At 34.8% G+C, this 24,275-nt stretch overlaps 1 protein-coding gene across 1 annotated transcript; it reads left to right on the top strand.

Moving 5' to 3' along the window:
• The first annotated feature begins 2,578 nt into the window (after positions 1-2,578).
• On the top strand, positions 2,579-19,089 carry gdap1l1 (ganglioside induced differentiation associated protein 1-like 1). The gene is made up of 6 exons (XM_039762339.1): positions 2,579-2,922; positions 6,872-7,064; positions 7,736-7,909; positions 8,360-8,454; positions 9,355-9,469; positions 16,190-19,089. The coding sequence occupies exons 1-6, from the start codon at positions 2,743-2,745 to the stop codon at positions 16,531-16,533; spliced, it is 1,101 nt and encodes a 366-aa protein (XP_039618273.1). The 5' UTR covers positions 2,579-2,742; the 3' UTR covers positions 16,534-19,089.
• The last annotated feature ends 5,186 nt before the right edge of the window (positions 19,090-24,275 follow it).

Here is a 24,275-nt window from a genome sequence, read left to right as displayed (position 1 = left end):
ATGAACTCTTTCAATCAATCAATCAATCAATCAATCAATCAACCAATCAATTAAAAAATAAATCAACTTTTTTTTACATAAAACAAACTTTTTAACCTTATTGTTTTCTGAAATTGTATTATATTCTTGATTATAAAAAGATAGCAAAATATCTAATGTTTACAAATAATTATTTAAACAAGGAAACGCCAGAATTTCCTCCAAGCACTAAAGCAGAATACACAAAGGAAATGACAGAAATCCTCTTCAGTCTCCCAGACTTAGGGTCTAATAGATTCAATAAATTAACCTGTTGTATTATTTATAAAATATCCATCATCAGTTGCCAGTTTCATATATAAACAAACTAACAATACTGATAACAGAAATATTTATTTAGTTCAAAATAGTAATAAAAAAATTGCATGTATGGTTTAAATTTCTTTATTCATCTATCATTCCATCTTCAGTTCTACTAATTTCAAATTGTGGGTGCCAGTACTAGGCAGAATTAATTCACTCATACAGAAAGGCAGTAGGTATGTATAAATCGGTTGCATTTTACCAAGTCTAGGATACTGTACAACGTACAAGTACTCGGTAAATAAGTACACAAAGCATTCATTTGCATTTTACCAAATCTAGTAAAGTGTAAAACACACAATGTGCTTGAATTTGTAAGGGCTAAGCTAATCAATAGGAAAAAAAACTACCCTTCAAATCTTACAATGTTTTCAATCGGTGTTAATGAGTGTGTTGAACAAAACGAACAGCAAATGTGATCAAGGTTGCCCTCTACCGCTTTGTGATATATTCAGTACAACATACGCAACAATCCTTCAATGAACAGTCACAAATAAGGTAACAAAGTATATATAAACATATAGTTTAATATTGATTATAGGATGTTTCTTCGAAACGTTTCCACAATGTATTTAAAATTATTTACAGGAATTTCAAACGCTGTACCTTTCAGTATAGTCTTCCCAGCGGTCAAGAATGCCTCTAGAAAATATATACAAACATACACTGCATATCTTTTGGTCGGGTGAGTAGTCAGGAATGCACACTTCTTTCACGTCCAAGTGACGTTCAAATTACGGACCTCTCTAGCTACATTTTCCTCTATTGTTACTCTGCTTTTAGTAAGAACCACGGACTGTGCTCCCTCCATCCTGCCATTGGTGACTGATAGGAGTTACGGGAGCTCTGTATCTGTTAGCACTTCACATCTTTTGAACACCTGTGAACGCTCAGCCAATGCTCACAAGTCGGTAGAATGTTGCTCTCAGGCGCGATATACTTCATAAGATTAGACTGAAAATAAACAAGTCAGGAAAAATTTGAAACGAGTATTTTGCATTGATCGATCTGAACATACGGCCCACGTGATGAACGCAGAAAAAAAAATCAGTTGTGTTTACCCCAGATTTTGTTTTTAATCCTAGATTCCTACATGGCAATTTATTACAATGTCTTGTGCGAATGTTGTGCTGTATTCAAACCAAATACTGCTTCATATCTATATTGTAAAATTGGCACGCACTGTAATCAGTAAAAAAATTATTAATACACATTAATTTGAGTAATGAATTCAGTTAAGGATTTTGAATTGGTGCTCGCCAAATTGCAATTGGAATTAGAATATGCTTTATTATTTTTAAAAATGTTTCATTAACCTATACAAAATAAAATCTTCTAATGAAAAAAGACAATTGGTAAACATTTTCCTAAAAAACTTATTTTCCATTCACTTTGAAACCGGATTAATTCCAATTCAAACTGTGTACAAAAACTAACCCTGGATGGGGAGCCAGTGAGTCACAAAATAAATGTATCGAATTTTACACACTTATTCACACCAAGTCAATATAGATTATTACATTACTGTACTGTACACGCACATGTTGAAAGAACACTAAAGTGCCCGCGCAAATATGGGGGAGTTAGTGCAAACCCCATAAGCACACGCAGTGACCGCGCCAGGATTTAACTAAGTGTTTTGGGGGTGTGAAACAGCAGCATTAATCAAAATACCATCATGCAGCCCGATAAATGTTCAATATTGCATTATTAAAGTTATGATTGTGTAATTATAATACTATATTCGTTAGTGAACGAGTTGTGGTCTTCATCGAATCAAAGATGCAGCTGTAGCAAAATGTAAAAAATAAACGTACACTTGTAATTTATTGAACGGCATTTTGATAAAAAGGGTGTATATGTTAAAATGTGCTTGCTTCAGAATTTATGTCCAGCCTTAAAAGCTGGCACTACTGGTAGAGCAGAGGTGTATTTTTAGTCACGACCATAAAAGTTGCCCGAACTAAAACTTACAATAGTAACTTCTCAGTGCCGTATTTGGCAGCCTCACGCTATTGCTGCGCGAAGCGTGGGCGGTGCTGCGTTGAGTTAACGGAAGCTTGTTCTCTGCCCCTCTTCTCCTCCCCTTAACATTTACACTGCGGGGTTTTAGTTCACCTCAAGCATCATTCAGTTGTGTCTAAAAAAGGCGCATGCGTCTAACTTTGGCTCTGCCTTGTTTACGACTTACACACTCCGCCTCACTATTCTCGGTTTGAGATCAGCCAATTAAATTTCTACGCGTCATCTTTCCCCGCCCATTGTGACTCCCAGGTGGCCCGCTGCTGCGTGATGGGGAGCAGCAGTGATGCTGAGGATGCTGCTATTGCTCTGTTCGTGGTGCTGAATTTTCTTCTCTCTCTCCCCCCCACCTCCCCACTGTTACTCTAACATTCTGTCATGGCGTCCTCCAATAACGTTACCCCCACCAATTGTAGCTGGTGGCCCATTTCTGCCTTGAACGAAGACGGTAAAATTGCAGACGGTGTGGAAAATCCAGAGCCAGCTGCAGACGTAGTCTCCGCACCGAGGGACAGCCTCGTTCTTTATCACTGGACACAGTCTTTCATCTCGCAGAAGGTAACGTTTACATTTACTGTATGCAGCCCTGTTCTTTTTAAGGCCTTCTTCCCGGCATATTGGATGGCATGGAAATGGTTCCGATTGGAGGGGAAGCGGATTAGGACAAAGGGAATAACGAGTTCAATGCCAGCCCAAGGTTTAAAACGCCTTCGTGCAGACGAAATCATCTTACACGCCTGTTCACTCCGCCGAGGCAATGCTGTTTCCTAACCTGCATTTTTAATTAGTCTTGAATCAACGAGGCAGAACAAGCGAAACATATATTATCTCTAAAATGAAGCGTTTGATACACTGTGAATGGTTTCATGAAATGCTGAATATCTTGTGTAAACATGCGTTTTGAACTGACAATAAATATTGCTACGGTTTTCTCAGTTTAGTGCTGAGAGGTACGTTGGACACAACCTTAAAACCGCTAAGTACATGGTGTCAGTAAAGGATAGATGACTAGGTCAGATGTCTGAGATTTCGAATTCAATGAATGTGCAATGACAGATTTGAGCAAGTTACAGACATACAAGTTCAAGTGCACTATAAGTGTGGGTATTGATTTCATCATTCCAAATTTTAATTAAAAATCGTGGTCATTATAGTTGAGTGGGCTAGGCATAGCCTTGTAGGTGAGGGTAATGTTGTGGGTGTGGGTGCAATATAGGATATTTATTCAGTACTGCACATTATGAGGCCTGCAGCAATTTTGCTTTTCATTCTACCTGATATAATTGTTGTTTTTATTACAAACACACACACACACACACACACACAATCTTCCAGTACAGCACAGTCTTCATATTAGCAGGAACAGGGTCTGTCTTGTATCTTTGTTTTTGTGCTGTTTTCCAATTACAGTAAACACACACACACACACACACTCTTCCAATAAAGCTAAGTTTTTATATTAGAAGAATTAGTGTCTACCTTGCTCCTAATGCTGTCCTTAGAGGCTCCTGTCATGTTGCAGTCTTGAATTAAGTACGTTTGTATATGTCATGTTTGTTATAAATGACTGAGAATTGAAAGGACATTTTAAAATCTTAAATACAACCCGAGGTTAGAACATGTTCCACCCCTTTCTAACAGAAAATTACACATTTACAAGTATGTCTTGTTTTGCAAATTATAAAGTTCGGAATTGCAAAGTTATCACTGATGCCCATGCCTGTTTAACATGCTCGTGAAAAATGCTTTGATTTTAAGTGATTTAGTAATCTACACTCAAAAGTATGTAATTCTTTTTCTACATAGCAGAAATCAGAACCCAGGGATCTGTTGAATCATAAAATAGGCACAAAATAAGGATTAAAATTAGGGTGCTAAAATAATTTAGTATTTTGAATCTTTATATGTCAGTTTTCTAGGTGTTGTCCTGAAGTTAACCAGAACTCACTGAATCTGAAATTAGGCAGTGAGTTTGTGTCAAATATTCACTGACAGAATGTTTTGGAGGCCAGAGAATTGGAAAGTGATAATGACAGAGGATAGTTTAGTTTAGGTAGGCTTTATTATCTTTCACGGAAATTTTTTTGCACGAGAAAGAACAAAATCATAAGTCATTGTTACACAGATACAAGAAAACAAGCCAAGACGCAACAGGTGACAACTAGTGTCATCATAAGCACACACGTTCAAGATTAGTATAAAGATTAATAAATACCTTTAAAATGATACAAAACAATAACTCAGTATTTCACATTTAGCAGCATCCTTGCAACTGTCAGAACACAAAATGCTTATAGCTCTGGGGATTAAAAGAGTTTTTAAATCTGTTGTTCCTCCTGCTGTCCAAAGACATTCAGGTTAGGTGGATTAGCGATGCTAAATTGGCCTGAGTATGTGTTTGGCGTGTGTGTTTGCCCTGTGATGGGCTGGTGCTCTATCCAGGGTTTGTTCCTGCCTTGGTCCTGTGGCACCAACCCCACGAACTAAGCGAGGTAGAAAATGACTGACTGCTTGTAATACGGCTCAGTGACAGGGATCTGCTGTAAACCAGTAATTTTTCAGCTAGTTTTTACAACGTTGTTAAGATGGTCTATTTTCTTAATTTTGAGATTGACAAGCCAACATATAAAAGCAAATGTAGCAACAGATTCAATAAGGAACTTATAAAAAAAAAGTGCGTTTATGGTTTTGTCCACTTTAAAAGTACTCACGTTCCTAAGGAAAAAAGCTGTGAGAGATTGACTCAGTATTAGCCAGGCCCTATGGGTCAAGAAACCTTTGTATTGTTAATTGGTGAGCATTTATTCTCCTTTTTCATTTACTTTTGATGTCTTTTGAGCTCTTCTTGAGTTTTATCCAGTTTTGGATTATGATTCAGTATATCATGCACATGCATACAAAACCTCTGAACTTGCTCACTGTAGCTCAGTTGTGGTTTATATGCAGTATGTGTTCAGGTTTAGAATCTAATATCATGAGTAAAGGCTTGGCAGTAGGTACAGTATTTAAGATTTACTGAAAGTAGAGTCTGTTTGCCAAGATGGAAAAAGGTGTTACCTTCACTTTGGTTTTTTTTTCATCCTTTTTCAGTTTGCAGCTGAGGACAAGCTATCAGAACCAACAAAATAACACAGTTAACTGTGATGTTGAAAACCTAAAGCCACATGGTGTTAATATTTTGGCCTTTGCATTGGTGAAAGCAGGCATGGTGTGTCTGTTGGATTAAATGAAACTATCACTAATTAACTATAAATAACTGCATTCATTCAGTCAGTTAGGCTTCAATTTATAAATCGTTTAAATGATTTTGTTTTCTGGTGTATCTTGTTAGTTCATGTTTCATTCTTTGAATTTTTACAGGGGATGCTATTTTTTACATCATAGCTGCAAGAATGCATCAAGTTGCCCATTTATTTGTACATATTTTCCTAAATGGATAAATTAGGCCCTCTGGTTTCAACATTATACTGTATGTGGAGTACCCGCCAGCCATGTTGGGCAGAAAATAACAGATTGTTTCGTTAGGCTGGCTTTGCTCTGCCTTTCTTAAAAGGATGGAAACTAGCTATACATGGATAAAGAGATATTTTACCCGATATAATTTTTTTGAAAGCTCTGTTGTCTATGTTTAATATCCATCAACAGCTTTTCACTGTTAGTTGATCTGGGTTGCAATAAGTGAGTTTGTTAATCTGGTATTTGAAAAAATATCATTCAAATGTTGCATACCAATAGGTTTGCATTAGCAATTGAATTTTGCAAATGTTACTTGTTCAGTTTAATGCATATTTTATGTTTATATTTGATACCTGCAGTATTTATGTATTCATTTTAATTTAGAATTGCCACATGTATTTATTTATAATTGTAATTACATTTTTTTTTTTGCAGTTTTTGCCTTGTGTTATTTTATCATATAATTCATCGTCACTGCATGGTTTTACACCTGTGGAATAGGAACCAAAGCTTTTCATTGTTCAGTAAGGTATAATGACAGGAAATTGAATTGAATTGAAGTCATTTTTGATTTTCTGCCAAGGGACTGCACATTAAGAGGATCAAGGAAAATAGCTACTGATGCTTATAATAAATGTGCACATGCATGCAAAAGATGAGGTTTGTGTAAAAGTCTAAGCATAATATTAGTACAAAAAGACAGCCATTGTAGACCTGTGTACTGTATGAAAAACAGTGCACAAGGAAAAATGCATTAAGTGAGAATATAGATTATTCTGATTTATTTCTAATTTACTTTTGAAATTTGCACAGGCTATATCAGCTTCCATTTAAATATCCCATAAAGCTTCTTCAGTTTCATTTTAGTTATTTAAAAATATCATTAACAGCATTGAACAAAGGTTGTATAATACAAGGTGTGCCCATTTTGCACAGTAAATGGTTAGCTATCACTACTTGAGGTCATTTCTGAGTGAGCAGTTAAGCTAATTTTAGAAATACCTTCAGAATTGGCTGTACGTTTACATTTTTCATATTTTTGTCATTACAGGTTCGCCTGGTTATAAATGAAAAGGGCCTCATTTGTGATGAGAGAGATGTGAGCCTTCCACTGACAGAGCACAAAGAGCCCTGGTTTATGAGACTAAACTTGGGAGAAGAGGTCCCAGTTGTCATTCATGGTGACACAATTGTCAGTGACTACAACCAGATTATCGATTACTTAGAGAAAAACTTTGTAGGAGGTATTTAATTGACAAAATACATGGGTTTACTGCATTTAAGTCATAATTTGCTATGCATCCAATAATTAGGGTTTGACATCTTTGCAGTTTTACAGTTTCATGCATTATGTTGTCCCATGACTTTATACAGGGTTGTATAATTGTGTATTTTTATGTATTTTGAGCAGTTAATATCCCTACAGTAATACTGTATTGTGAAAATCCAAACAAGGCACTTGCACAGAGTTACACAGAGAACTTTATGAAGATCTAAAATCACATTGTATGTTCCTACGCTTATTTACAAAAGGAGACCAAATTCAACTTTGAACTTCAAGCTGCTGAACATTAGAAAGCAAAAATGACATCAGGAGCAAGGAAGCAGAAAATAAATAAAAATATACGGGTATACACTATTTAAAAGCAAAGTCAATTTTAAAATGACTTTGTAACCACAATGGATAGAAGATGACACAATGTAACACATTCACTATGACTTATGAGTAGTTCCGCAGTGTCACTGACTTGCTCATGGTTAAAGAACTAAACAAACGCATGCACCTGTTTTGAGAAAAAATAAACTGACTTCTCTGCAACTCAAACATGACTATTCATCTTTAAGCTTGTTAAAAGTTATTTATAAGCAAATCATCTTTAGATTATATTTCTCTTATTTTTCTACTCTGATACAGAGAATATTCCTCAGCTTATTCCTGATTTGGGGACACCACTTCATGCCAGGGTACAGCAGTACAGAGAACTCCTGGACTCCTTGCCAATGGATGCCTATACACATGGGTGCATTCTTCACCCAGAACTCACCACAGACTCAATGATTCCAAAATATGCCACAGCTGAAATCCGACGTAAGTTGTAATGCCTTTAAAAGTGTCCTTTTCTGAATCTCATATGCAGTTTTGTTAACTGATGGACATGCATAAAAAGCAACCAAATGATAGCCTGCACAAGATAGGAAAAGGATGTCATATCTGGAGTATTGGGACTATCTGTAGATTAAATCACCTGTTAGTCTCTCTAATGGCAATACAGTATAAGGTCAATGATGAGTTGTGATAATATCTTCATCAATAATATTTTGTATTGGTACCTGAGGGATAGCCTAGGTAAAGGGTTCATGCTATTTTCCATCTATGTAAGTATTGGTCTGGGTCTAATATATACCATCTTCCATGGTGAAAACTTGTACATTATGACTTCCGGATCCAGACAGTTTTTTGACCAATGAACCAGAGGTTATCTGTGAACTGTTGCTTCCTGCCTTACCTGCTGATAAGCTGCTTCTATTCTTTCTCTAGGACACCTAGCCAATGCTGCCTCAGAACTGATGAAGCTTGATCATGAGGAACCTCAGCTGACAGAGCCATATTTATCAAAACAGAAGAAGCTCATGGTAACACAACGGCGTCATTGTTTTTAAGAAAAAGGTCATATGTGTCCATGTGTATACTCAGGGGATCTGGTCTATTACGGAAATAAAGCATGTGGGCTAGGTAGATACACAGAGGCGGATTTTAATTTCCCATTTGTACAATGAGAGTCAGATCTGAGTTTCACAAACATCCATAACACTACATTGAGCCATTTAACTGTGTGGGGACATTATGCGGATGGGATATTGAAATTATTTTTCTTATTATCAATAAAACAAACTTTATAGAATTAATGGTTGTTTTTCTCAAATTTCTTATGTTTTCATGTTCATGTACCACTTTAATTACTTTGCTGAAAGATACTAAATAATGTACCAAGGATGCAGGAGTCTTGCACATTATAGCTGTGTGAAGCATGTCTGTCAATCACATAACTAAACTGCACTACTGATGTGTTTAGATCTTAATTAAAAAATAATCTAAATAAAAGAAAAATAGGCATTTTTAATAATTCAAGTTTATTTGTTTATTTTCAAATCTTCTAGAGCCAATCTATTCAGTAACAGACTGATATCTAATCTAAACTAATACCAGTCCTACACAGGGTTCAAAAATAGTCATGCTTTGCAGCTTGTATCCAGTGAAAATGAATAGGTAGTAGCTTTGCATTATCTTAATAAAAGAGAAGTGGTATCATAAGATGAAGGGACAGAAATATAATAATTGATTTTTTTTACTAATCGGGACAGAAATATAATAATTGATTTTTTTTACTAATCTAAACAAAACATGCCGCAGAATGTTTGCTTTCCTCAGCCACAAACCTTCTGGAACTCTGTTATATGAGATTATTGATGATACACATTATATTTGGCTATCTGGATTCTCTGTGATTTCTTTTTTCTTTATTCCTAACATAGGCCAAAATTCTTGACCATGATAACGTAAGCTACCTGAAGAAAATCCTCAGTGAACTAGGAATGGTTTTAGATCAAGTGGAGGCTGAACTGGAAAAAAGGAAACTTGAATATGAAGGTGAGCAGATAAACAAATACATTGATAAATTGGGTGGTAGAAAAATCTGGGTTCAAAAAAAAAATGCTGGCAAACAGATTGTCCTGTTTAATTCTATTAACAAAATCAACAGAAGGAAATGCACAGCCTTAAACAGGACTGTAGCCTCCTTTTAACCCCAAACTGCTGCTCATTTGAGCGGGTTTTATCTTTATGGAGAGTTCTTTCCTTTGGTCTGGCTTGACTGAAAGTGAAACATCACCTTCCAGTGGTGCCTGGCTTTATAGGACTTCACCCAGAAAGGGAAGGGTCAGTTACCCTCATTGGACATTTTCTTGGAGCTGTGAAGGTAGAAACAAGTGACAAAGTTAGCGGCAGCGCCCACTAATTTTTCAGAGTGGTATTAAATACCTCAGCTGAGCCTGGAAGGCAACACTCTGATACATATGTGTGTAAGTGTCTATATATGTATGTATGTATGTATGTACGTAGATAGATAGATAGATAGATAGATAGATAGATAGATAGATAGATAGATAGATATCACATTGTTCTTGGCAAAGCCCCATTTCAAAAAAGACAGCATTAAAAAGTAAATTTATAAAATAAAACTGAAATGCCTTAATTTGTTGAACCACTATAACAGTCTATATCTTTGAATACTACTCTTTTAACTTTGCACATAGTGGTGCCAGGGTTGGGGAACAGTAATGGACATCAGTTTACATGTGCCATAGATTTGCAACAGGATTAAGGCTAGGCAATTTAGGCAACCCATTACCTTCACTTTAAGATACTGCATTGTCTTAATTAAATATTTCCTGTAATAAAAATAGAAAAGAGGATTTACAGAACTCATATTTCTCTGTTTTATATAACTTATTCTGTAGAAGTCATTTTAAGACCTTACATATAGAATTAGCATGACTTGAAATGTTGACAATATGAATCAAGGCACATATTACCATAATTATTCATAATGGTCTATTAAAATATGTATTATATATATGTATTTATTAAAATTCACAGTTTGCCTGCTATAAAACAAACCCTCAAGTTTTATATTTTTTCTTACAGTACGTGACTGATTTACATCTGTCAATAATTATAAAAGCCAAAGGTAATGTTTGCTATCAGTGCCAGTGCTATGGGGCATTAATTTCTGTTTTCTTTTATACTTTAGAGTCTAGCTTTTTATCTTCCACATTTACATTGTGCATTCCTTCTGGTTTCTACATTTACAGTATCTTTTATACTGTGGATATTCTTTTCTTAAACATTCTTATTACTTACATAAGGCAGTTGTCTTTATTAAAATGCATTTCATATACAGTGTGTTTTCCTAGTTTTTAAACTTAACCAAATCTTTCTGAATTGTTTGCTGTTTCTCTAGTTTTGGTACTGTTTGCACATTTTTACAAGTTTTCTCACATCCTTCAGAATCATGCCATTACTGTAAAATAGAAAAAAGTAATTGTAATACAAAGAAAGTCCACTATCTGAATGGATGTACCATTCTCTTTTCACCTATAGCCTGTGTCTTCTGCACAAAAACTGTTTATAATCCAGCCTATATTTTTAAAGGTGGTGCCAATGGCGTAAACCTTTTGAGTTAGCATTAGCTGTGGGGCTGTATGAAGGGCTTTTTGAAATTCCGCATAATCTACTTATACTTGTTTTCACATGCAACACCAGTTGCCTATTCAAAGACGACTAACTTATTTGTTTATCTTTATTTTCCCTTTCTAAACCCATGCTAAATATAATTTGGAATACTTCTTTAATACAAGTAATCTTCCAGCGAGTTCTCAACATTTTTTCTTCATTGACCACCCCAGGAATTAAAGTATTTTGAAGTACTACCATTTCTTGGTCATATCTTGTCAATACTGAGCTCTTATTAGGGAATCTGTTGGTCATGCTTCCTTACCTCATTCAATACTGTATTTGATGGTTCTAGCAAGGGAGGCACAGTGGCGCAGTGGGTAGCGCTGCTGCCTCGCAGTAAGGAGACCCGGGTCCTCCCTGTGTGGAGTTTGCATGTTCTCCCCGTGTCTGTGTGGGTTTCCTCCCACAGTCCAAAGACATGCAAGTTAGGTGCATTGGTGATTATAAATTGTCCCTGGTGGGTTTGTGTGTGTATCCTGCGGTGGGCTGGTCCCCTGCCCAGGATTTGTTTCCTGCCTTGCGCCCTGTGTTGCCTGGGATTGGCTCCAGGAGACCCCCGTGACCCTGTAGCTAGGATATAGCGGGTTGGATAATGGATGGATGGTCCTAGCAAGGTATCCCAGGTAGTTTTTGCCATTTGTGCATGTGTGTGTGTCAATTCATTTTTCTTACGTATGCCCAATTTTTTAATGTTTGAACAAAAGTGTGGTATGATATGGAATAAAATTGACAAATCCTAATATGAATTCACAAGCTACATAAGACTTAAGTTAAAAAAGAGGAAATACATTTATTGTAACTGATGGCTGAGCCAATTTTGCTTGTAGCGATGACTGAAAGGACTTTTAAACTTTTGCTTTCATGGAGAACAAAGATAATACAATTTCTGATACAGGGGGCTTAAATGGAAACAAATTTGAACAACAGCAAACAATAGCAAAATGCACACAACTTCCTAGACACATTTTTTATGGTAAATTTTTGTTAAATAAACAATTTCTGGAAAATCCTCTCCTGCACAACAATCAAACGCACTCAAAAGACATTAAGCTTTTAAGCTGAGGACCCTCTCCCTACTACCATTCACTTGGTTTGTATCCCTGCCTAGTAAATTAGTAGCTCATTCATTGGCTACTGTGGCATCCTTCCCAGGGTGCTAAGTGGAAATCTTAATGTCCCTCTAAGCAGAAGCGCTTCTTTGATGTGTACCTGCCTCTCTCTCTCTCTCTCTGCCTTCATTTACTCTTGCCTCTCCCAGCTTATCAATGTGTGTGTGTGTGTGTGTGTTCCCTCATGTACCACCCCATAACTGTTTGCGGACCAGTAGGGGTACATGTACCCACTTTGAGAACTGCTGTTGTAGTGTATTTGTGTTTAGTTTCCATTGTTTAACATGGATTTTGGGAAAGGATTATTGCTTTATAATCCTTGGATTTTTGTCTCTCTCTCTATTTCCATTATATTTGCAAATATCTATTTATCATCTCATGCTTCCATCTGAAATGATTAGTACAATGGTTTGCTAACAGTTTTTGTATGTGACATTTTTATTTTCTTTTAGTATGAATGGCAAACATCCATTAAATTCAGTTTTTCTTTTTCATTCTTCAAGACACAAACAGCCTGGAGCACTTCTGACTTTCTTATTTTAAAATCCTTAAAGAAATAGTATGTTTTTAGTTCTTCTTCAAGCCTTCCATTTATTTTTTCATTTGTAAAAATTAGGTAAAATATTTATTTAGTTTTAGTTTAGACAGGTTCCTGCCTTGCTTGCTTTCTGCTATGATAGAGTCTAGCCCCTGCAAATAGATTAAGTAGGTTTGAGGATGTAATGTCATTTATTTAGTTTATAGCTCTAAAAGGAGCATTCTGTACTAAAATAATGCATCTTTAATCTTGATATACAGTAAATGGGACACGTTGGAAATCTCTTATATTGACAAGTAGATCATTCCATAATTTGTGGCCCTACAACTGAAGGCTCTAACTCCAGGCTAGTTTGATTTTCCTTGCAGTTTTAAAAAAGGCCTTCATCTATTGAAAGCAGTGTGTTTTTTAACATATACACATTAATAGGTTTGCTATGATATTCTTACCTGTCAACAAAAAGATTTGGAAATTAACTTGAAGACAATTATTGGACAAAGTAGACAGATAACAATTTGACCTATGGTAGATCTACTTATGGTCCTAGCTGCAGTACTTTAATTAACTGTACTGTAGCAGTAGAATGATGTGAACAAAGACAGGAAATCATTACAGTGGTCTAATTCTGTCTGTCCATCCATCCATTTTCAGACCCACTTAATCCAGTTTCAAAGTCACAAGGGCAGTCAGTCATGGTTGAGAAGATTAAATGAGCCAACATCTCTATAGCCTTTATATTGAAAAAACTGACCTTATTTTCCAGTATTTTCTAAACTGAAGAAAAAAGACATTATATAGATTGGAGAAGTTAAAAGATTAAACTGTAAGATATCAAGTACGTTTTCTGCACTTTCAATCAAATTAAAGTTCAAGACTTTTGAAATAATAGTTGTCAATGCTGCTGTCTACAGAACTTCTAATCTAAATCACTTAATCAATGATGTGATAAAAGAAATACCATTTGGTTTAAATTAGTGAAGTTGAGTGTCATCAGCATATGAATGAAAATTAATATTATGTTTATGAATCATATCAAGTTCAAGTGTATTATTATAGGTGTATTATGTCATGGGATTATTACATGTCTTCTACATACTGGTGACAACAGTATGACAGGCCAGGTAAGAAATAAATCTAAAAACAATCAATACAGCACCTATTAGGGAATAGGTCACATAACTGGAAATACAACCTTAGATGAAAAAAAGGAAGCAGCAAAATTACTTGTGGATTCGGTTGCAAATTAAGTGATGGATGTTAAAAAGTCTTATTGTTGTGAGTTGGAATCATTTAAAAACTTTTTACACTTGTAATAATTTTTTTCACTAAACATCAGAATCAGTTTTCTAGAGGTTTTGAACCTAAAGAATCTTTTTGATTTTCATGATGAATGGTCTTTGGACTAATGTTATTATTTTTTTTAAATCTTATGTTTTATATTTGACATGTTGCCATTTTGTGGCTCTGTGATCTAGATTGGACAATTGGTTGTTGGGGATGTGGTTTCCTGAAGTCACACATGTGATGCTTTATAAGCTTGCGCCACTTTGTTAGCGTACATCGAAGATTGTAGATGTTTCCTAAAAAAAGATTTGTGTGCGGTGTAGTTTGGAAACACTTTCTGGTTATGGACTTCTGGCTAGGTATTTTTTTGCTTTAAATGGTTTTGGCACAGTTCATTTGTCCTTCTGTTTCTGACCTTTATCTGTCAAGGTGGTTTGTGTTCATCTCTTGATCCACTTCTACAGCCCTAGTGGCCTGCCTTTTTCCATCCTCAGACACATAATAGCAACATACAGAATTAAAACAGTGCTGGTTAAAGAAAATACATTCTTAGGGAGTTAATTTTTAATTCCAGACAGGAAATCAGTAGTATTACTATCAAGTAGATTTTAAAGGAAGGATTCTTTTTTGTTCAAGCATTTTATGATAATATCTTAAGAATTTAATGTTTCAGGCTTTTCAGTTCTTTAATTTTTGTTTTATCGCAGTAAGAAAATTTGCACAATCAGTTGTCGTCTAATTGTTGTTTCTAATTCAGTCTTTACAACCTTTGCCACTTTTGGCATGTATTTTTGTTTTTTTGTAATGGACAGACATTCTTGTTGGCCATACAAGTAGCAGCAATTCATTTTCTATAAATCTTTTCTTGAAAGTAGAAACTGGTAGAAAACCTTCTTCCATATTCAGCTGATACGGGAATCAAGTCTGAAATAAAAGCAGCATATAGTGTGTATATGCAATCAGCACTTTAGAGTACAACTAAACACTCCACCGTACAAACAGATGAATACCATAATACGCCATTGTGAGGACTGCTTATACCCCTGCTGCAGAATTTAATATTAATATAAAATAACTTTAATTTATGTTGTAACATAGTGACATGTTTTACTTAGTTCTGCATCCTTTGAACTATAACTTCATACATGAGTTAAACAAGGATACCTGTGAATTTGTAATCCTAACATATGTGTTAGGCTTGCGAGTTGAAATGGTCAACAGTTTCTTTTCCTTTCATTATTCAGTGCCTTTAAAAACTCTAGCGTTGGTCTCTGCACCAACCAGCAATATGTCCTTTTATCACTGTTGTCACTCCAGACATTGTCTTACAGAAGTTATTAGTGTTTCTCTGAGGGACCTCACGGTTTGGGTACACTAACATCTCTATCGGACTTAAACTGTTGAATTGTGACTCATGACTGTGGAGTGTAACATTATTCAAAAAGTTCTGTTATATTAACTTCCTTCCTTAATTACATTAATTTTAACACAGTGTCAACAAATGTTCAGTCTGACCACATTTTATCCTCAGCATGCACCTAGTTCAGTTATGTTATTTCTTTGCAGTGTCATCTGTATTGTTACGAATAAGGTATGAAGCTTTTCAGCTCCAAATGGGACAGGTTAATGCTCCTTTATATCTGATAATATAGCTTTTAAATATTGTAGGGATTTAATTCTGTATCACCAATCTATAATAACCTTTTAGAGTCGTTCTTTATTCAGCCCTTGGTTTCCTATGGTTGTTTGTGGCCTTTTCCTTGCTAATCAGTGATACCCAAGGTTACAAAAGAGCCATTCTCTCACTACAATATACTATAATATCTTCATGCAGATATTATGCCAGGTATGTAAAAGGTCTGCTTATCAATTTTATATGGCTGTGTTGTCTGTACAATTACATATTTACCAGTTGTACACTACTCTTTAAATGTTGTACACCTAAGCCTTCAGAGTTTTTATCTCAGGTGAGGGTAGGTTTAAGGTTTTCTATTTACCAGCAAAACCCCAAAACATGAGGATGCTAATTGGTGCATTGAAAAAAAGCTTTTTTTGTTTTCTTCATTCTAACATGTTTTAATATACCAAGATCACAGTCTTTTAAAATGTAATTTATGCATTTATTTTTTCCCACTCCCCCAGGGCAAAGATGTGACCTATGGCTTTGTGGACCAGAATTTACCTTAGCTGACATCTCACTAGGAGCCACATTACACCGCCTCAAATTTCTGGGACTATCAAAGAAATACTGGGAGGATGGAAGCAGACCCAACTTGCAATCTTTCTTTGAACGTGTGCAGAAACGGCACGCATTCCGGAAAGTGTTGGGAGACATCCATACCACACTTCTCTCTGCGGTTTTACCTAATGCGTTTCGAATGGTAAAAAGAAAACCTCCATCATTTTTTGGAGCTTCATTTTTAATGGGATCACTTGGTGGAATGGGCTACTTTGCCTATTGGTATTTAAAAAAGAAATACATGTAGTGAATAACTAAACCTCTTTTCGGTGTTAATGTATTACTGTGCAATGTTTCAGCCACCTGTAATAATGTTTGAAAAAATGGAAAAAATAAAATGTTAAAAAAGTATCTTGAGAATAAATACATTCCATGACACTGAATAATCTACAGCACATAATTTAGAAGAAGAAAAAAATAAAGTATTTTCTCTTTTACAGCTTTTAGCATTGTAAATAACAATCTTTTAATTTGACATCTTGTGATATGTTTGAACTACAAAACATACAAAAAGCTGAAATTAATTTAAAAAGTATTTTTTTGTTAAAATTAATGACCTTGATGGAAACAAAACAGTGTTAGCGGTTAGCAATTAAACCAGTAAATGTTTCAAAATACAGTCTCAAAAAATTTAATTGGATGTTACCCGAGTATCTTTTCACAAAATCAGAAGGCATTGCACAAGCAATATGTCAGTCATGCAGTCTTGATTTTATGACTCCTAGCCCTGTCCAATAAAAAAACACTAAAACATAAAGATTGAAAGCCTAGAATAAAGAAATATGTGTTATATTTTAGGTTCTAGTTTTAACTTTAGGGTTTTTTTTTTTTTACAACTCTTATTGTTCAAAAGATGCTATATCTGCCTGAACATATTTCCATAAAACATGTAAAATGATAGTGAATCTGTCTTTGATGTGATGCACTTCAGAAGATAACAGAGTTTAGAAATTAAATGAAAGTATTTCAACTCTATATTTAAATTTCCAGTCACTAAAATAAATTATTCCAATTTCATATGTGTTAATATTCGCAGGACCGGCTATCTGAGGCTAATTGTGGAGTACACTAGAGAAGCAGTTTATTTGTTGTTTCAAATGTGAAAATCAAAATCAAGAAAATGTTACGGCCAAATGACTGTTTTCCCTGAATTTTTTGATTCACTGTCACACTCTGTCTTCCAGTACATTGCATTCGTTATTTTGTCATTAACATTCTACTATCTACACACTTTCTACTTAATCCAGTTGCTGCAGCAAAACTGTAATAAAACTAATGTTTAATGTAGAGTGGTGAAAATGTAAGATATCCAGTGGCATGGGAAACTGAAATTCAGCTGTAAATGTCTAGCCTCCAACTAATCAGCAGATTACGAATCTGATCAAAGGCCTTCACTAATTCATACTAGTCAGATAAGCAACATACTGAAAGATTCAAGGTTATAGTTAAAATATATTATTCTGATTGATCTGCTTGGGAAACTTAAACTACTGTGAAATATTTGATCTTGGTAATAATTCATCATGCAATTGCAACATAGTGGTAAACATGTAAAAAGTGGGCCTATGTCACAGGAAGAAGTAGAGTAACCTCAAAACCAGTGACGACAAGGAGATTCCATCCGATTTAGAAGATATATTTTTTTTAATTTGTATTTCTTTTACTTTGCTGCATTAATCAGTAAATATATAAAACCAAACAGAATTCCTAAAAATAGAGGACGCTTTGTTTTATTTATCAAGGCTCATAGAATAAGAAAATGTCACAGTGGAAACATAAAAGGTTAAACGTTTTTCTCTATTGCTGGTATAACTGTTTAACTAAACAAATTCCCTTTGGCCCAAGTTTAGAAAACTAAATAATAAATGACCCCTGTTTTATATTATGTTGTAAACTCAGCATACGATACCCGACTTTCAACCAGTGTGAGTAAGCGAGAACACTGCTGATCAGCCATCTTCTTTAAGATTGCCCGATTATGTAAAGCTGAAAGTTAAAGCAGGGTTTACTTCTCAGGATCAGAATTTTAACATTATTTTCAGCTATATATTTGGAACCCACATACAGCAATGCTTCAGACAGTGTGTTTATTTTTACAACATGTACTCACTGAGCACACTCATTTAAGCATTTTGAAATTTGACACTATATTGTTTCTGTGCCATAGCTGTGGAATAAAACATAAAGTGCTTAAAATTTAGCACCAATCTCTGCATTCCAAAAATTGACTACCTCTAAATATGACTCCTCCACTCTTTTCATTATTAATTGTTAAAACATAACAGTGCAAGAATTTCAGAAACATTCTTCTTTTGTTTATGTTCTAGTTATTCAAAATAGCAAGGCCTGTACACAAAAAGAAACAAAAAAAAGTGATGGAAACCATCAAGCAAAAAGCAAACATGATAAAAACAATTATCAGCATTATTTTTTTGTAATATTTCATTGCCTAGAAATTCTCAAAAGCAGGTGAAATAGGGGTTCTCACACAAAGAGTGCTGCACCACGTATCTGACAGATCTGTTTATTTAATAATTTTGGTAACCATAGATTGACAGCCCACCAAACACGACTACAGAATATGCCAAAAGAAAATCCTTTTGCAGCCTGTAAACAGAAAAAGGCAAAGAATTTTCAATGTTTTGGTAAAGTGCTACAATATATTATGTATGATGTATTTTTTTATTTGTATTTTCTTATTTTTATATTATAAATTTGCATTTATTTATTATGCTTTTTTAATGATGTTGGTTCACAAGCCTTAATTTGTTAAGTTGCCATCAATAAAATAATAATAATAGGATAGTGATTGTGATGCCTGTTATTCCACTTACAGCTATTAAAAAGGCAACACTGAGTTTATTTCGGGCTTTTATTATTAATGTCTGATTAAATAGTCTAGTGCACACAGCTTATTGACAGCTGGATGATACAAACACACAGAGTTTCTGAGTAAACAACCTCCAAGAAAACTCACTTGAAATGTGTTTTAAGACACAAAATGTATCTAATCCATTCTTTCAAATTTTAAGTGTACGGTATTTGTATACACATTTGAAGTATTAGGTAGGTCACATATAACTGCATTTGACATTAATGTGGAGACTCATCTTAAAAGGAAAACATTTCACTACATTAACGACATTTTAAAATTAAGTTTGTATGAACAGACTTTTATTACACCAAAGACACTGTCAAAATATGCTTCTTGAAACAGTTAAGTCAATTTAGTTATTTTTTTATATAGTACACTTTATTGTGTGCAGGCTCCAGACGGCTTCCACAAATTTAAGAATATTAAACAGCAATGTAGTGTAAGATTTACATACATAAACACATATCAAGCTAAATACAAATTAATGAAGATGGTTAAAACGTAAGCACAGAGAGAGCCAGATAGCTCCCCGACCCCAAGCACAAATTCTTAGAAAACATACTGTTATATAAGTGTATATGGTTTTTAATGTATGTATTTTAATCATTTGGCAAAAAAATGCAAAATATGAACATTTTCCTGGACAGCAATGCACAGTAATTCTGATGACATGGCTGCTTCAGTTTCCAGACTTATCAAAGTCCAACTCTTCTAATGATCACTTCAGTGATTTAACATTTTGCCTTTGTAAATGTGAATTTTAATCTAGCAACATCACAGGTCAGCCGTGGTGAGCTGTTTTGATAGTTCAAAGCACCATAGGCTTAACATTGAAGGCATTATTTTAGGAGCTCTGTTAGCTGCATGCAATGGTGGTAGGCTAAGCTACAGAAAAGTCAGGCTTAAAAGCGCAAGTATATGTTTATTTTTTATTTACATTTTTTTAATCTCAGTATATGATTTTCCATCGCACGAATGATGCATTCAGTGCTGGGTGAGCCCACATGCATATGGGTGCCACCTTGCATGTACTTGACAGATACAGCCTCTGCTTGGCTTTGGGCTTGTTGAGCAACAGCGCTAATCTGAAGTGCTGCATTATAAAGGATGAAGTTGTGTTTGCTCAGGTCTGTTGTGCATGCACTCTCAGACATGCTGCATTTGTTGTGAATTAAAACTAGTGTGGGTTTTATTTGTATTATAATCACTTATAACCCAAAAGACAATGGTGTAAAGTCAACACCCCTCTGAATAAATGTGTCCTGGTGCAAATTCATGCTAATACACGATCCACCTTGAAATGACCAACTAAAAACCAGAGGAAAGGAAAGCAAATCTCTTGAAAAGAAGACCACTTCAGTTCTTCTAGTCCTTGAGTAGAAATGAAGTACAGTTCTGGAGACCTAGGCCTACAGGCTGCATCCTCCTTCAGGATATTTCTACTGCTTCATGCAAGGCATGCTGAACTTCAAAACAGTACTAAATGTATGAATATACCAAGGTAAGATGGCTTGGTATTGTGTCAGTGACCATTTTATTACATGGTTTTTAATTACTGTCTGACTTCATGTACAGCAACAGCACCGGTAAGAAAAATGAAAAAGAAGGGAGTCAGTAACAGTGGGTAACGATGGCCATAGTTACACTGAAAACATGTGTAACAAACAGAACTGCAACATGAACAGCCTAATCAGCAGCTCTAGTTTTAAATAAGAAGTCTGCAGACTGGATTTAAGGTATATCCCTTACACTAGCAGGTAGACCACCTCTCACTTTGGGGAAGCTGTGGCTAAAGGCATGACCTCTTACAGTAGCTTTAAAGTTTTCTTGAAATTTTTAGAACACCAATCTCTCGTATTTATTATGTACAGATTGCATAAATGAATAAGGTGAGGGGAACAAAGCCATTCAAACCTTTATATGTTAGGAGGAAAATTTTAAACTGGCCATAAACTTAACTTGAGTGCAATGAAGAGACAGAAGTTACATGGTTGTACTTCCTAGCTGTAATAATGATTAGTTGACAGCATTTGGTATTAACTGCAAAAAGAGAAATGAAATGATCTGAAAGGCCCGAGAATGTAGTATTGCAGTAGTCTTGAAATAAACGCATAAATTAACCTGCTTGAATCCTGAATAGAGGGAAAGAAAAAAAAACACAGTTCTTGTATAGGGCATTAATCTGAATGGCTAGGACTCGATTAGTGTCATAAATAGTGCTTGAGTTGTGCACCAATTTGGACTCCACAAATTAAAATGAGGCAGTATGTTTTTATTGTCTGCAGCAATCCTACCAGCTAATAGAATTTCTCTCTCTTTACAAATTTAAAGAGATTTACTTTTCATCCCCAGCTTGACCCTGAATCGAATTAAGCGAATATGAGGATGTTACATAGTTACTGCTTTACTCACTGTTTTAATTCACTGAAGTAGTCTATTAAAGATTCAGTAGGAGGAACAGCATTACATCTGAGTGACATATACACTAGAGAAATATATGCATAAAAACTGAATGATTTTGAACAGCTTCTCCCAAGGGTAGCATGCAAATTGAAAGCAGTAATAGCCCCATTGCGGAGCGCAGAGGACTGTATCTGGCTGCAGAATGTAATCATGGAATAGTATCATCACACTTCTGTATATACTGAAAATGCCTTAATAAATAAATATGGGCCAACACAGCAGGATTGCCTAGTGTCATTTTCAATTTTGTGCAATAAAAATAGTATAGGAAGAGATTCCAAAGGTGCACTTCAATATACTTCTGGTGTTTTCTCCATCAGAATGTCGTCGACAGTACGAGTAAACTCTGCTTCTGTGTGGTGACCTGGGTTAGGGTAAATTGCAGTTATTAAAGTAGGACTGAGGCATCACTGCAACTAATGTTAAGTATTTTCACAGAAAAAAAAAAAAAAATTATAAATTGATGTAGAAGTTTGAATTTTGAGTGTACATCTTATTTTTTTATATAAAATCTTTGGCACTAGCTAATATTAATGTATCATAAATTCTGCTGGTCAGAAAGGATGTGTAGATAAGGTAAAAATGGAAGCCGCGAGTACAGTAGCTTTTTTTTTTTTTTCACAACCGGATCTCAGAGATTAGAATCACTTTAGAAAGACAAAAAAAAAAAAGAATTTGCTCGGTTAAAAACAGCTATGTTTGCTTTGTTAAGCTTTTATTTTGTAGGCTGGTATGCCTCCCTGTAACCCTGAACTCCAGCTGGACTTCAAAACTTCACTCCTTTTTTGTAAAGAAAACAACGTCACAGAGACGGAATAAAAAAAATAAAAAAAAACTACAAAAAGTCATCAAACCCACCTAAGGTTTGCTGCAAACCAAATTCATGCCAAACTCACACTACAGGGGATTTTGTTTCTTTAAAATCTCCGCCCGAGTTCTGCAAAAGACAAATTAAAAAGTGTTTTAAAATACACTGAAAATCTATACAGAATACCTTGCTCTAAAGGAAATGTAATTGTGTTTGCACGTTTATAAAGTAAAGTGAGTTTGTGTTCAAGTCAGGGATGAAGCTTAATGATTTTCTTAAGTTTGAGTAAAACGAAATAAAACCAAATAAAAAGAACAACAAATGAACATAATATATAAATATATATAGTTTTAATTTTGTACAAGCAAGCTCCATTAAGTTAAAAATCTGCAAGAATATCCCAAAAGCTAATAAAAGTCTAACAGAAACCACCCCAATGGCAGAATCTCTAAATAGGCATTGGCACATCCTGTTTGTTTGCTCCTTATGTCCAGCATTCATTTGAACAAAAAAAAGCAGAACATTAGTGTCCTTCTATGTTGCTACAACTCAGAGTTACTATTGCACGTGTGCAAATACTAGAGTGATAAATAATGGTCAACAGATGATAAAAATTCAGCCTTATGTCAAGCATCAAAATGGCACCATTAAGCTTTTTTTTATTAAAAAGCGTCAATCAGCAACAATTTTCTAGGCATGACTATGCAGTTACAGTAAAGAAATTACTAGCTGTGTGGTTTGACTCGGCTATATGGACTCAATTAATAATTTCTATAAAACAGAAAATCTGCCAAACAGGTTTAAGAACATTAACAGCAGCATTGTGCATCAAGGTGGCAAGTAAAGCATCAGAGTTAAAAGATGAAAATCACCAAGTGGTTGTTCGGTCAGTTTTTGGCCAAATGCAAACTGTCTGCACTAGCTTTGGCATTTTTAGAAATTGTTTACTTGCTCCCAAAACAGTTAGGCAGCTACATTAAAAAATAAAAACATGGATTAATGAAAACCTCTGATCAGGCAGGCACTGCATTCTGGTCACGCATTATGCTCAATAGACAAAAAAAAATTAATAAGCAGGAGGAAAGGATGAACAAAATGCTAAGGAATGTGAAAATGCTGCATATCAAGCAGTAGCTTATTAATAAAAAATATGTACTGTATATACAGTACATGCTATGTGTGCATATATATATATATATATATATATATATATATATATATATATATATATATATATATATATATATATATATATATATATATATATATATATATATATATATATATATAAAAAAAACACACTGCTTGTTCAGGATAGCCATAAAAAGGCTCTTTACCAGTTTTTAGTTTTTGTAGGCCCCATCCTCAAGATGACATGTTTTAAGAGTATATCTATTATTATATGCACACATATGTAGACCTAATGGGTAAAAGATAAAAAGCTACATCCTTTCTTAATATGAAAATTATTACACTTGTATAAAATTTGTTATGTTTAGCCATCTATGAATTCCAGGAGCTAATTCATGACAAGACACGTGAAACCAAATCATTAAAAGAGAAGCTTTGGAAATGAAGCAGGCTTCTGAACACTTAGATGCGGATGTACAAAAAGTGCAAACATACCTGTCCACAAGTATAATGAGTGAAATAATACTGCATAGATCATATTTCCAATAAATGCGACAATACAAATAGATGTTCATTTATAGCATATAGTGTACTGTATATAATATTCTCAAATCCAACGTATCCAGGTTAGGTTCATGAGGAAAATGATTCCATGGTGCAACTGGGATAGCACCGAGCTGGGCCCACAAAGTTTCTGGAGAAAATGTATGCA

Source organism: Polypterus senegalus, chromosome 1 (genome assembly GCF_016835505.1).
Source record: "Polypterus senegalus isolate Bchr_013 chromosome 1, ASM1683550v1, whole genome shotgun sequence".
NCBI lineage: Eukaryota > Metazoa > Chordata > Cladistia > Polypteriformes > Polypteridae > Polypterus > Polypterus senegalus.
This window is presented reverse-complemented; position numbering and strand designations above follow the sequence as displayed.